The sequence below is a fragment of the Cynocephalus volans genome, chromosome 7 (genome assembly GCF_027409185.1).
Source record: "Cynocephalus volans isolate mCynVol1 chromosome 7, mCynVol1.pri, whole genome shotgun sequence".
Taxonomy (NCBI): Eukaryota; Metazoa; Chordata; class Mammalia; order Dermoptera; family Cynocephalidae; genus Cynocephalus; species Cynocephalus volans.
This window is the reverse complement of record NC_084466.1, coordinates 68,456,503-68,470,651: the sequence shown is the minus strand read 5'-3', so window position 1 is coordinate 68,470,651 and position 14,149 is coordinate 68,456,503. Positions and strand designations below refer to the sequence as shown.

At 39.3% G+C, this 14,149-nt stretch overlaps 1 protein-coding gene across 6 annotated transcripts in view; it reads right to left on the bottom strand.

Moving 5' to 3' along the window:
* Positions 1-14,149, bottom strand: part of RNASEH2B (ribonuclease H2 subunit B) — a 69,328-nt gene that overhangs the window by 22,147 nt on the left and 33,032 nt on the right. For all 6 annotated transcript variants that reach the window (XM_063102572.1, XM_063102577.1, XM_063102573.1 and 3 more), the window contains one exon: positions 1,211-1,275. In XM_063102572.1, coding sequence (XP_062958642.1) covers positions 1,211-1,275 — 65 coding nt within the window. The remainder of the gene's footprint in view (positions 1-1,210; positions 1,276-14,149) is intronic.

Genomic DNA, 14,149 nt, shown 5'->3' with positions numbered 1-14,149 from the left:
TAAACTTCGTTTTGCTATTCATGTCATTATCTAACAATAATAATAATGTCATTATTTTGTTAAGAGCAAAAACTACATTCCAAGATTTTGCTCAGCATTTATACTCATTTTTCACCTATATAAAATACTATTACTACATAGCACATAAAAAGTGGAACACAGTTGCACTTTTTAAATCTTTTCACTACTTTCTACATTAGGAGCCTGATTAATTCTACAGGGTTCTTTTCCATGTTCCCAGGCTCCCAATGTGCCCAGTAACATGATATGACAAACAAACATGGTTTTCACATATAAGACAGAAGAAAATCTTAGGAAACAGCATTATAACTACTGGTGTCCATTGATCTTGCAAATGCTTTGTCATTAATAATAGATCTGGTTTAGTGAGATTCTCAATCAACGTGAAAGTACATGATAACCTCAGACTAGCGGCTTTCAAAGTTGTTGCTTTAGTTAACCAAAACCCACAGTAAGAAATATACAGCAACCCAGTACTCAAACACATATATAAATATACATTTCATAGAGCCACACTAAGTACTTGCCCTTACTCTGTGCTATATTTTAATATATTCTGTCCTATCCTATCCTATTCTATCCTATCCCATTCCATTCCAAGAGAAATAGTGGTTGTGACCTACTAAATTGATTTGAAAAACACTGTCCCAGAATTAAGTCCAAATTCTTATAATCACTAAGATCCAGGGTTTGTCCAGAAGATTACCCCTCTTCAGTGTCCAGACACTAAGAGTAGGACATACCTCCTCTAAGTCTGAACACCTCCTGCCCTCGGTCCCTGGTCTGGCTGTATGTGAGCAATGTCACCCTCAGAGATACCTGCAGGACTGACAGCCACAGACAAGCATCAGTCCTGGTAATGCCTGGCTTAGAAGACTCAAATCTACACCAACAGATGGCAAGAAATTCTTTTACCGAGTGGCAGGGTCAGGGAGAAATGAGGATACATACAGGTCACAAGAAAGCAAAAAGCTAACTCCAGAGATTCACAGGTCAGGGAGAATAAAAGTAAAAGATTTCTTCTCATTCTTGGATATCTATACAGTTTTCCTCTTTTTGTTGGATGAACAGGATGGTCTTTGGATTCAGACTTAATCCAAATCTCTAAAGACTTTTAAATCTCTAAAGATTTTTAAAAAGGAGGATTGAATCTTTTATTTTACCACAAGGCACTAGAGAGGCATCATACCTTCTTTTCCAGCCACTTTAACGTCTTTTCTCTGCTGTACTTGTAATATTTCTTGTTGCCTATTTCTGTATTAAATTAAAAGGGAAAAAAAGACAGCACAGTTGGTTAAACAAAAAGAAAAAATAAACTCATAAGATTATATTACATAAAAGTTAACATTTTAAAAATATTTCATAATAGTTTTTATTCTTGAAAAACTCAATTAATAAACATGAGAGCATACTTGAGACATTTTTTAAAGCTCCCACAACAGAATTTGGATACCTCAGGAGTCACCCAGACAATAAATGAGTGGGAATTTAAGAAAACATTCAAATTATGCAAATGACTCTGTAGAAAAGGTAATTTTTTAAATTCAGCAAACTAACATACTAAGTAATTTGATTTTTTTCTGAATAATTTTAAGCTCACCTCAATGTTTTCAATGAAAGACTTCCTTTCTAAAATAAAAATGGATTGTGCAATATACATATGTATTGAAACAACACACTAGACCCCACAAATATGTACAAGTAAATGTTACAATTTTTTACAGAAGTAAAATAAGTTAATTAATTAAATAAAAATGGAAATCCCAGGAAAGAAAATTAAGCTAAATGCAGGTGCCTATGAAGTTCACTAAGGACATTCAGGAAAAAAAAATCTTAACTACTCAGTACTGCCCTGGTGAGATTAGTGGAACATAAAAGAAAAGATATATCTATCTTTTAATGTATTACCAATATAATCATAGCTATTTCAGGGGAACTTAGATTTATGGTAGGCTCAACCTGGCCCTTTATCAGGATAAAAGTTTTACCTCTTGTAAATTATACTTCATCTCCCACAATCCACCTAGCTTTATATAGCACATTATTAACCATGATTTCCTCTGTGACCATTTTTACTCGTGGGGTTTCTTCTTCCTCTGCAATTGGCAGGGGCAGCCCATCCACTCCAGCCTCCCTCCTCCATGCAGGAGTTACCTTTCTACCACTGGAAACCCTAAGGCCAAGGCAAACTCACCCCATGTGAGTTACACAGAATGATGCTTTCTCTTTCCCCCACCATATCGTGGTAGGAAATGGAAACTGTTTATTCAAGGGTAGTTTTCTGCAATCTGTAAAACGGTTTGTATGGAAGAGGGGCTGGGAGGTCCGCAGCCTCAGTTCCTGTGCATTTCTCTCCCCATTTCAGCCTGTGACTGTCAAAATTGTGAGAAAAATGAGGCAGGATGGAGTGGGTGCAGGACCCTTGCATTCACTCATGTCTCCTCAGGACATGTCACTGCAATAACAAAAAGGAGGGACACCTACAAATGGCATTCCGTTAGAATCATGAGAATTCCAAGGCACAATGTCTGCTCTCCCAGAGCCAGGACTGTCTGGGCCAACAGCTTTCTATAAAAGCAAGGCCAATGAGACTGGACTCAATCTCCCTGGAGACGATATCCTACCCTATGCACAAATCAGGGGAATTTTTTTTTTTTTTTTTAATTTTATTTTGTCGATATACATTGTAGCTGATTATTGCTCCCCATCACCAAAACCTCCCTCCCTTCTCCCTCCCCCTCTCCCCCCCAACAATGTCCTTTCTGTTTGCTTGTTGTATCAACTTCAAATAATTGTGGTTGTTATATCTTCTTCCCCCCCCCCCCGGTTTGTGTGTGTGTGTGTGTGTGTGTGTGTGTGTGTGTGTGTGAATTTACATATTAATTTTTAGCTCCCACCAATAAGTGAGAACATGTGGTATTTCTCTTTCTGTGCCTGACTTGTTTCACTTAATATAATTCTCTCAAGGTCCATCCATGTTGTTGCAAATGGCAGTATTTCATTCGTTTTTATAGCTGAGTAGTATTCCATTGTGTAGATGTACCACATTTTCCGTATCCACTCATCTGATGATGGGCATTTGGGCTGGTTCCAACTCTTGGCTATTGTAAAGAGTGCTGCGATGAACATTGGGGAACAGGTATACCTTTGACTTGATGATTTCCATTCCTCTGGGTATATTCCCAACAGTGGGATAGCTGGGTCGTATGGTAGATCTATTTGCAATTGTTTAAGGAACCTCCATACCATTTTCCATAGAGGCTGCACCATTTTGCAGTCCCACCAACAATGTATGAGAGTTCCTTTTTCTCCGCAGCCTCGCCAGCATTTATCGTTCATAGTCTTTTGGATTTTAGCCATCCTAACTGGAGTGAGATGGTATCTCAATGTGGTTTTGATTTGTATTTCCCGGATACTGAGTGATGTTGAGCATTTTTTCATATGTCTGTTGGCCATTTGGATATCTTCCTTAGAGAAATGCCTACTTAGCTCTTTTGCCCATTTTTTAATTGGGTTGCTTGTTTTCTTCTTGTAAAGTTGTTTGAGTTCCTTATATATTCTGGATATTAATCCTTTGTCAGATGTATATTTTGCAAATATTTTCTCCCACTCTGTTGGTTGTCTTTTAACTCTTTTAATTGTTTCTTTTGCTGTTCAGAAGCTTTTTAGTTTGATATAATCCCATTTGTTTATTTTTCCTTTGGTTGCCCGTGCTTTTGGGGTTGTATTCATGAAGTCTGTGCCCAGTCCTATTTCCTGAAGTGTTTCTCCTATGTTTTCTTTAAGAAGTTTTATTGTCTCAGGGTGTATATTTAAATCCTTAATCCATTTTGAGTTGATTTTAGTATACGGTGAGAGGTATGGATCTAGTTTCATTCTCCTGCATATCGATATCCAGTTATCCCAGCACCACTTGCTGAAGAGGCAGTCCCTTCCCCAGTGAATAGGCTTGGTGCCTTTGTCAAAGATCAGATGGCAGTAAGTGTGTGGGTTGATTTCTGGATTCTCTATTCTATTCCATTGGTCAGTGTGTCTGTTTTTATGCCAGTACCATACTGTTTTGGTTATTATAGCTTTGTAGTATAGCTTAAAGTCAGGTAGTGTTATGCCTCCAGCTTTATTTTTTTTGCTGAGCATTGCTTTGGCTATTCGTGGTCTTTTATTGTTCCATATAAATGTCTGAATAGTTTTTTCCATTTCTGAGAAAAATGTCTTTGGAATTTTGATGGGGATTGCGTTGAATTTGTATATCACTTTGGGTAGTATGGACATTTTCACTACGTTGATTCTTCCAATCCAAGAGCATGGAATATCTTTCCATCTTCTTGTATCCTCTTTAATTTCTCTCAGCAGTGGTTTGTAGTTCTCATTATAGAGATTTTTCACATCCATGGTTAACTGAATTCCTAAGTATTTTATTTTTTTGGTGGCTATTGTAAATGGGCAGGCTTTCTTGATTTCTCCTTCTGCATGTTCACTATTGGAGAAAAGAAATGCTACTGATTTTTGTGTGTTGATTTTGTATCCTGCTACTGTGCTGAAATCATTTATCAATTCCAACAGTTTTTTTTGTAGAGGTTTTAGGCTGTTCGATATATAGGATCATGTCATCTGAAAACAGGGACAGTTTGACTTCATCTTTTCCAATCTGGATGCCCTTTATTTCCTTCTCTTCTCTGATTGCTCTGGCTAGTACTTCCAACACTATGTTGAATAGGAGTGGTGAGAGTGGGCATCCTTGTCTAGTTCCTGTTCTTAAAGGAAAAGCTTTCAGCTTTTCCCCATTCAGGATGATATTGGCAGTGGGTTTGGCATATATGGCTTTCATTATGTTGAGATACTTTCCCTCTATACCTAACTTATAGAGGGTCTTTGTCATGAATGAGTGCTGAACTTTATCAAATGCTTTTTCAGCATCTATAGAGATGATCATATGGTCCTTGTGTTTGAGTTTATTAATATGGTGTATCACATTTATTGATTTGCGTATGTTGAACCAACCTTGCATCCCTGGGATGAATCCCACTTGATCGTGATGAATAATTTTTCATATGTGTTGCTGTATTCTGTTTGCTAGTATTTTAGTGAGGATTTTTGCATCTATATTCATCAAGGATATTGGCCTGTAGTTTTCTTTTTTGGTTATATCTTTACCTGGTTTTGGTATCAGGATGATGTTTGCTTCATAGAATGAGTTTGGGAGATTTGCGTCCGTTTCAATCTTTTGGAATAGTTTGTAAAGAATCGGTGTCAATTCCTGTTTGAATGTTTGGTAAAATTCTGCTGTGAATCCATCTGGTCCTGGGCTTTTCTTTGTTGGGAGCCTTCTGATAACAGCTTCAATCTCCTTTATTGTTATTGGTCTGTTCAAATTTTCTACGTCTTCACGGTTCAGTTTTGGGAGCTTGTGTGTGTCCAGAAATTTATCCATTTCCTCCAGATTTTCAAATTTGTTGGCGTATAGTTGTTTATAGTAGTCTCGAATGACTCCTTGTATTTCAGATGAATCAGTTGTAATATCGCCTTTTTCATTTCTAATTTTGGTTATTTGAGTCTTCTCTCTTCTTTTTTTTGTTAGCCATGCTAATGGTTTGTCTATTTTATTTATCTTTTCAAAAAACCAACTTTTTGATTCGTTGATCTTTTGAATTGTTTTTTGGTTTTCAATTTCATTCAGTTCTGCTCTGATCTTAATGATTTCTTTCCGTCTGCTAACTTTAGGTTTGGATTGTTCTTGTTTTTCTAGTTCTTTAAGGTGAAGTGTTAGGTTGTTCACTTGCCATCTTTCTATTCTTCTGAAGTGAGCGTTTAATGCAATAAATTTTCCCCTCAATACTGCTTTTGCAGTATCCCACAGGTTTTGGTATGATGTATCATTGTTTTCATTAGTTTCAATAAACTTTTTGATTTCCTGCTTGATTTCTTCTTGGACCCATATGTCATTAAGTAGAATGCTGTTTAATTTCCATGTGTTTGTATAGTTTCCAGAGTTTTGTTTGTTATTAATTTCTAGTTTTAATCCATTGTGGTCTGAGAAGATACATGAGATAATTCCAATTTTTTTGAATTTATTGAGACTTGATTTGTGACCTAATATGTGATCTATCCTGGAGAATGATCCATGTGCTGATGAGAAGAATGAATATTCTGAGGTTGTTGGGTGGAATGTTCTGTAGATATCTGCCAATTCCAACTGGTCTAGAGTCTTGTTTAGATCTTGTGTTTCTCTACTGATTCTTTGCCTAGATGATCTGTCTAATATTGACAGTGGAGTGTTCAGGTCCCCTGCTATTATGGTATTAGTGTCTATTTCCTTCTTTAGGTCTAATAGAGTTTGTTTTATAAATCTGGCTACTCCAACATTGGGTGCGTACATATTTATGATTGTTATGTCTTCTTGATGGATCAGTCCTTTTATCATTAAGCAGTGTTCCTCATTGTCTCTTTTTATGGTTTTTAGTTTAAAGTCTATTTTGTCAGATATAAGAATAGCCACTCCAGCTCGTTTTTCTTTTTCTGTTTGCATGGTAAATCTTTTTCCATCCTTTCACTCTTAGTCTGTGTGAATGTTTATGGGTGAGGTGGGTCTCTTGTAGGCAGCATATAGTTGGGTCCTGCTTTTTGATCCAGTCAGCCAGTCTGTGTCTTTTAATTGGGGAATTTAAGCCTTTAACATTAAGAGTTGTTATTGAAAGGTGTTGATTTATTCCTAGCATTTTATTGGTTGTTTGGTTGTCTTAGGTGTCTTTTGTTCCTTGCTTTCTGATTTACTGTTTGGTTTCTTTGTTTGTTGGTTCCTTGGGTTGTAGATAGTGTTTTTGTTAGCTTGTTTTCTCTTCATGAATGCCATTTTTATTGTACTAGCGGGTTTAGATTTTTCTTAGGTTTTTATGGCAGTGGTAGTTATTTTTCAGGAACCAAACCCAGTACTCCCTTGAGGATTTCTTGTAAGGGTGGTCTTGTGGTAGTGAACTCCCGCAGTTTTTGTTTGTCTGAGAAATATACTATTTGCCCCTCATTTCGGAAGGATAGCCTTGCAGGGTAGAGTATTCTTGGCTGGCAATCTTTGTCTTTTAGTATTTTGAAAATATCATCCCATTCCTTTCTAGCTTTTAGGGTTTGTGATGAAAAGTCTGATGTTAACCTGATTGGGGCTCCCTTATAGGTGATTTGACGCTTCTCTCTTGCAGCTTTTAAGATTCTCTCTTTGTCTCTGAGTTTTGCCAATTTGACTATGACATGTCTTGGAGAAGGCCTTTTTGGGTTGAATACGTTTGGAGATCGTTGAGCTTCCTGGATCTGAAGATCTGTGATTTTTCCTATACCTGGGAAGTTTTCTGCCACTATTTTGTTGAATATGTTTTCAATGGAATCTCCATTTTCCTCCCCTTCTGGGATACCCATGACTCGGATATTTGAGCACTTGAGGTTGTCTGATATCTCTCTCAGATTTTCTTCCATGTCCTTGATTCTTTTTTCTTTCTTTTTGTCTGCTTGTGTTATTTCAAACAGCCCATCTTCAAGTTCAGAGGTTCTCTCTTCAACTTCAACAAGCCTGCTGGTTAAACTCTCCGTTGTGTTTTTTATTTCGCTGAATAACTTCTTCAGTTCAGCAAGTTCTGCTACATTTTTTTTCAGGACATTGATTTCCTTGTATATTTCCTCTTTCAGATCCTGTATACTTTTCCTCATTTCATCATGATGTCTAGTTGAGTTTTCTTGTATCTCATTCAGTTTCCTTAGAATTATCACTCGAAATTCCTTGTCAGTTATTTCAAGGGCTTCTTGTTCTATAGGATCTAGAGTATGAGATTTATTAACTTTTGGTGGTGTACTTTCTTGATTTTTTGTATTTCTGGTGTCTTTTTTTTGGTGTTTATTCATTGTGGCAGGGGGTTTCACAGTCCACCGGTTTGAGACTAATGACTAACTAGGATGTTGCTGTGGTTGCCAATTTGGTATGGCTCCCTCTGTGACTGCTCAGTTGGCCTCTAGTGTCTTGTGTGTGTGGTTGCCTCGGGTCTTGGGCTTCTCCGGGGATCCACCTTTCTGGTCAGCTTGGACTCTGCTGGGCTGGTGGATCACGTACCACAGGGTGTGTGATCTCTGTTGAGCTTTCACTTCCTGTACAGGACTTCTCCCCGTTCCGTGTGCTCTGGCCCAGGCTGTTAGATCGTGCAGTGGCGACCCCACTGGGTGTGTGGTTTCTGTCGAGTCTCCGCCTCCCTGGCCGCACGTCTCCCCTCTCTGTGCACACTGTGCTGGGCTGGGGTGTGTCTTCTGCACCCCTCGTCTATCAGCTGGGCCTTCAAGACCCTGCTCAGCACCGCCTCGCCCAGGAAGTCTACCAGGTTTCTGCTAGGCACAGACAACCGGTCTCTCTGGGTGCCTTTGTAGCACTGTGTAGATCTTTCTCGGGTCTTGTTCACCTTTGTATCCCCCCGGTAAAAACCGAGTCTAGTGCCCGCCTGCAGCCTACTCTCCGGCAGGTTCAAGCGGACCTGGGAACTCTCCTACCACACTATTCCCAACCAGAAATTTGTTAGGCTTTTTTCCAAACTGGTGGTCGCAGAGATGGTATCTCCCTCCCAGTAACAGGAAGTTTACCGGGGCCGGAGTCCAGGGTGTGGTGGAGTGACAGTCAGCCCGCCCGTACTTCCTTGCCCTCCCAACACTGGTCGGGACGCCCCACACCCCCAGCCCCGCCAGAGAACCGCGGAGGGAGTGGGAGAGGAGGCCGGCCCGCAGGCTCCGGAAAGCCCCGCGCCAGGCCAAGCAAATGGGCTCAGTGATGGCCGAGCAGGGCGGAGCTGCCCGTACCTGGGAAAATGGAGGCAGCACCGGGCGGTGAGTGGCCTGGTGGTGCAGGCGGGAGCCGCGTGGGCATCCACCCCCCGAACAGAGCTGTGCCAGGGATCACTCACAGTGCTGTGCCAGGTCGGGCGCTCGCTCTGTCTCTGGTTTGTCGCCTTCCGTGTTCTCGGCGCTGCCGCCTCGGGCTGTTCAGTCGCGGCGCGGCTCGGGCGCTCCCAGGAATCTTCTTTAATGCCTGCCTGAAACCTCGAATCCTGAATAGGGCAGCTGGCCGCCTTCAGTGCGGCCCCAGCCTCCGGGATCCTGGCTGCATCCACAGCAGCCCTGGCGCCGTGTTCCCTGTTTCAAGACTCGCTTTTGCAGCTAAGAATCAGTTCTTTTCCTGCTCCACACTTCAAAGCTGTTGCCTGTAAATGAGGCAGCCTCTCCTGCCGGGGGCAAAGTGGCGTTGAGCCCCCACGACCGGCCAGCAGCAGCAGTCCTCCCTTAAGAGATGGCGAGAAGGAAGTCCACAAGTTTCCCGGCTGCCTGAGGCCCAGTGGCCACCTTTTCCACCTCAGCTACTCCGCGCCAGCCGCCGCAGCCGCCGCCATCTTGAAAAATCAGGGGAATTTTAAGAGTACACAGCAATCACTCAATAAATGTATGCTGTTGAATGGCTTTTAAAAGCTCTGTTCATTGCCTGAGACAAAGAATCTCCATAAAGCCTCAGTGCTCAAGTCTCTCCTAAGAAATCCTACCTTGACTCTTCTGTTCACTTCTCGCTTGCCTCAACCTTCAAATCACCTGGAAGAAAATTCCTTCCTGTCTCCAACTTCCTGAGCCCCTTGGGCAAATCTATCCTATCGCTGTTGGAGATACTCTCTCAGAAGAGGTGGAGAAGACAGACTGAGCCCTACTGCCTGCTCATACACACCCCAGCATACACTGTCACCTTGGGCAGCCACATCACTTTCAAAACCTGTTTCCTCCTGTGTAAAGGGAGAGTTTTTCGCAGAAGGCTATTTTGAGCATGAAATGAGATAAGCCATACAAATCCTATAGCACAACACTTGCCACATAGCAAATACTTAATATTAGCTAAGAAAAAATGATGAAAATGATAATTTACTAATAATAGCATCAGAAACTAGTGTTTATTCAGGCCTGTGCGAAGATCTTTATATACATTTTTTCATTGAATGGTCAGAATGAATCTCAGGTGAAAATCATTACTGGTTCCCATCACAGAAACTGGGTTTGAGCAACATTAAGTAAAATGTCCAAAGTCACCGAGCAAGTGAGCAGGAGCCCCGGATTCCCATCCAAGCTGACTTCAAAGCTGTGGATCTCATGTTCACTTCACCAAGACCAATTAGGTCTACACCCTCCTCGGTACTTCTGACCACTCTGTTCTTTGTGGGAAAAACCTCTCCTCCATGGTGTCTATCAAACTGCTTTCTTTCAGTTTTTCTATGTCTCTGACGACTTCTCCCTGATTCTTTTCCTGGCTCCACGTCTCCCTCCTCCAAGGTCAACTGTATCTTTCTCCTGGGGTGACCACATCCTGACTCAACAAAACTAAACAAACCAAGCAGGAAGCCCAAAGCCCTGCGCTGAGGCTCTGTGTGTCTAAAACCAAACTCTTCATCTTCCTCCCAAACAGTCCTCCCAGTTACCCAGGCTCAAATTTCAGAGCCGGTACTCAGCCTCCCTCATCCCATCACTCCGTCCCATGGGAGACGGGAAGTATGGAGAGAAAAGGAGCCAACACTATCCTGGGGGGGTTAGGAGAGGGAGAAAAAATACTGTGTCAGAAATCAGGAGGCTTAGCTTCTAGTGCCGAATCATTAACTACTTCGTTTTTAAAAAATCACCTTTATTTAGGTATAATATTCAGATAGTTAACACACCCATTTAAAGTGTAAAATTTAAGAAGCTTGAAGAAACGTATGCAGCCAGGTAACCATCACCTCCCAAAGTCCCCTTGAGCCCTTATGTGGTCAATTCTCCTACCCCTGCCCAGACTTCAGGGGACCACTGATCTATCACTATAGATTAGTTCTTGCTTTATTCCAGAACTTCATAGAAATGGAATCATACAGTATGCACATTTTTTGTTTGTGTTTTGCTTAACATAATTTCTTTGAGATTCATCCTTTTGTTGTAGCTAAGTAGTCCCTTCTTTTGTACTGTTGAGTATCCTGGGTATAGACATATCTACCACATTTCGTTTTCCCACCCACTTTCTGAAAGACATTTATGTTGTTTCCAGTTTGGGGCTATTTTGAAAAGTTGCTATTAAAAAAAAAAGACTGCTCTGAACATTCTTGCACAAGTCATTGCATGGACACATGTTTTCATAGGTCATGGGTAAATATCTAGGAGCAGAATTACTGAGTCATGAGAAATTGTGAAGTGGTTATACCATTTTACACTTCTGCCAGCCAGGTAGGTGAGTCCAGTTGTCCCACAACTCCCAATCTTCTTTCTTTCTTAATGGTGTCTTTCAAGGACAGAAAATAAGAACATTGATGAAGTGTAATTTATAATTTTTTATGGTTAGTGTATTTTGTGTCTTAAGAACTCTTTGCCTATCCTCAGAGTCACAAAGATTTTGTCAATAGTTTTCATTTTTGCATTTAATTTAGTGATCCATTTTTAGTCAATTTTTCTATGAGTGTGAAGTGAGGATCAATGTTCATTACTTTTTACATGGATATCCTATTCTTTCATCAACATTTGTTGAAAAGACTGTCCTTTTTCCCATTGAATTACCAAGATAGCTTTGAAAAAAAATCAATTGAACATAGAAGTTTGGGTCTATTTCTGGATTCTCTATTCTGTTCCATTTATTTATCTATTTATCCTTATACGAGTACCACATTTTCCTGATTATTATAACTTTATAGCAAGTCTGAATCAGTTTGTGTAAGTTCTCCAAATTTGTTCCTTTTTTCAAAATTGTTTTGGCTACTGTGGGTCCTTTACAGTAATATAAATTCTTGAATCAGTTTATCAATTTCTACCAAAAAGTGAAAAAAAACAAAAAAACAAAAAAACCTGCTGAGCATTACATTGAATCTGTAGAACAGTGTGGGAAGAATAGATATCTTAACATTGAGTCTTGCAATCAATTAACATGATATATTTCTCCATTTACTTAATCTTTTAAAAATTTCTCTCAGCAATGTCTTGTAATATTTAATATCAGTATATTACACATATCATATTATATTTATCCCTAGAACTTCAGAACTTCATGATTTTTGGTGATAGTATAAATGGTATGTTTTATTCTATTACCCAATTATTCAATGCTAGCTAGTATACAGAAATACAATTGAAGTTTGTATATTGACTTTGTATCCTGAAACCTTGCTTATTAGTTCTAGTAACGTTTTTTTGTAGATTCCTTTGGATTTTTTACATACATGACAATACCGTCTATGAATACAGTCTTACTATTGACTTTCCAATTTGCATTTCTTTTTCTCTCTTTTTCTTGTTTCATTGAACCTGTTAGGATTTCCACCAAAATGGTGAATAGAAGTGGTGAGAGCAGATATCCTTGTCTTGAACCCAATCTTAGGAGAAAAGTATGTTCTGTCTTATACAATGAAGATGGTGTTATCTGTAAGTTTGCCATACATGCCCTTTACCAGATTGAGGAAGTTCCTTTCTATTCCTAATTTGCTGAGAATTTATACCATGACTAAACTTTGTAAAAATGCCTTTTGTGTATCTATTGAGATTATAATACAGTTTTCTTTAGTAATGTGCAAATATGGTGAATTACACTAATTGATTTTCTAATGTTCAACCAACTTTGCATTCCTGCAATAAATCCCACTTGGGTTTCATATATTTGATTTTTATACATTTGACTTTATACTATTTTATTAAAGATTTTTCAGTCTATAATCATAAGGGATATTGGTCTACTTTCCTTTTTGTAATAATTTTGATTTTGGTGTCAGGGCAATTCTGGTTTCATTAAATTAGTTAAGAAATATTCCTTCCTCATTTACTTTCTAAAAGAATTTGAGCAAGTAATATTTCTTTGAATATTATTCTTCCTTAAAATATAGTAGAATTCACCAGGGAAAACAGCTGGGCTTAGAGTTTTCTTTCTAGAAAGTTTTTAAGTTATAAACTTATTTATAAATTAAACAGTCCCTAGACAAGATGATCACTATATTCCAGAATGCTACACAAGAACCCAATGGATTGAGTACTGCTTTATTTTGAAACTCACAAATTTTGGAAAGCAAGGAGGTTTAAAGAATTCATGAAGGCCGCAGACTACTCATAATTATGAAAAACACCATAGCACATTTGTTTATGTCCTAAACTTAATATTTGTGAGAGTTAGTGAGTTAGATAATCTGTGCATATGCTGGAAAGGTTTTTTCCCTTATGTGTCTGGTGCCTATAAAACTAGTCTCAAACATCTGGAAATATTGGGTTTACAAAGTAAAGATGGAATAAAAGTGAGTCCACAATTAAATAACATGTTCAGCAATTGGGTAATCGGTTCACAAACTTGAATTTCCCTGATGTATTGCTGAACAAACTGCCTAGAGCATATTTTCACTTCTACTTTTCAATGTTTTCTATAACTGAGAAACTCATATGGTCTCTTTTCTTCCCTGCCCCCTGGGGATAGAAACTTGGCAACTGTACTTGGGGTATTTTAATCAGGTAAGTTTTCCTGGCTCGTCCTGTTAATCACATCAGACAGCACAGTGCAGCTTTTGCTTGCAATATGAAACAGAGTGTTACATTCAAGATAAAGTTCATGACCCGTTATTAATCCTCTCCTGTGCCATCTTTCCACTGAATGTGAGCCTCTTTGGAAAGAAACGTGCTCTGAGCCCCAGAGCTAGCAAATAGAGACACATCATTTCCTTCACCAATAAAACAGGCAGGGCTGAGGCCACCGCCACCATCAGTCAGGGTAAAAACAACCATGGCCAGGTTTATCCATCAGGGAGAAGGCGAGAGGGGAAGATTCTCACCATCCTAGTAGACTTAACCAGATATTTAATGCCACAGATGTTCAAGACAGCGTCTGGAGTTTAATATCAAAATAGCAGGCTGAGTAGTTCAGGTTTTACTCTATCTGTGCAAGTACCTGTGGAGAGGATGAACATTTTGAAAAGTTAGCTTTCTCTTTATCTTTACACCCTGTCGTGGATATTACCTGACCACTCTTTAGCAGTCTTCTTTCTTTCTTACCTAAAAATGTAGAAATAAATTACAGAGAATGGAACCAAACATTAATTTATAAATGGATAATAATCCAAATTCAAATAAGCAGCCAGTACCCAAC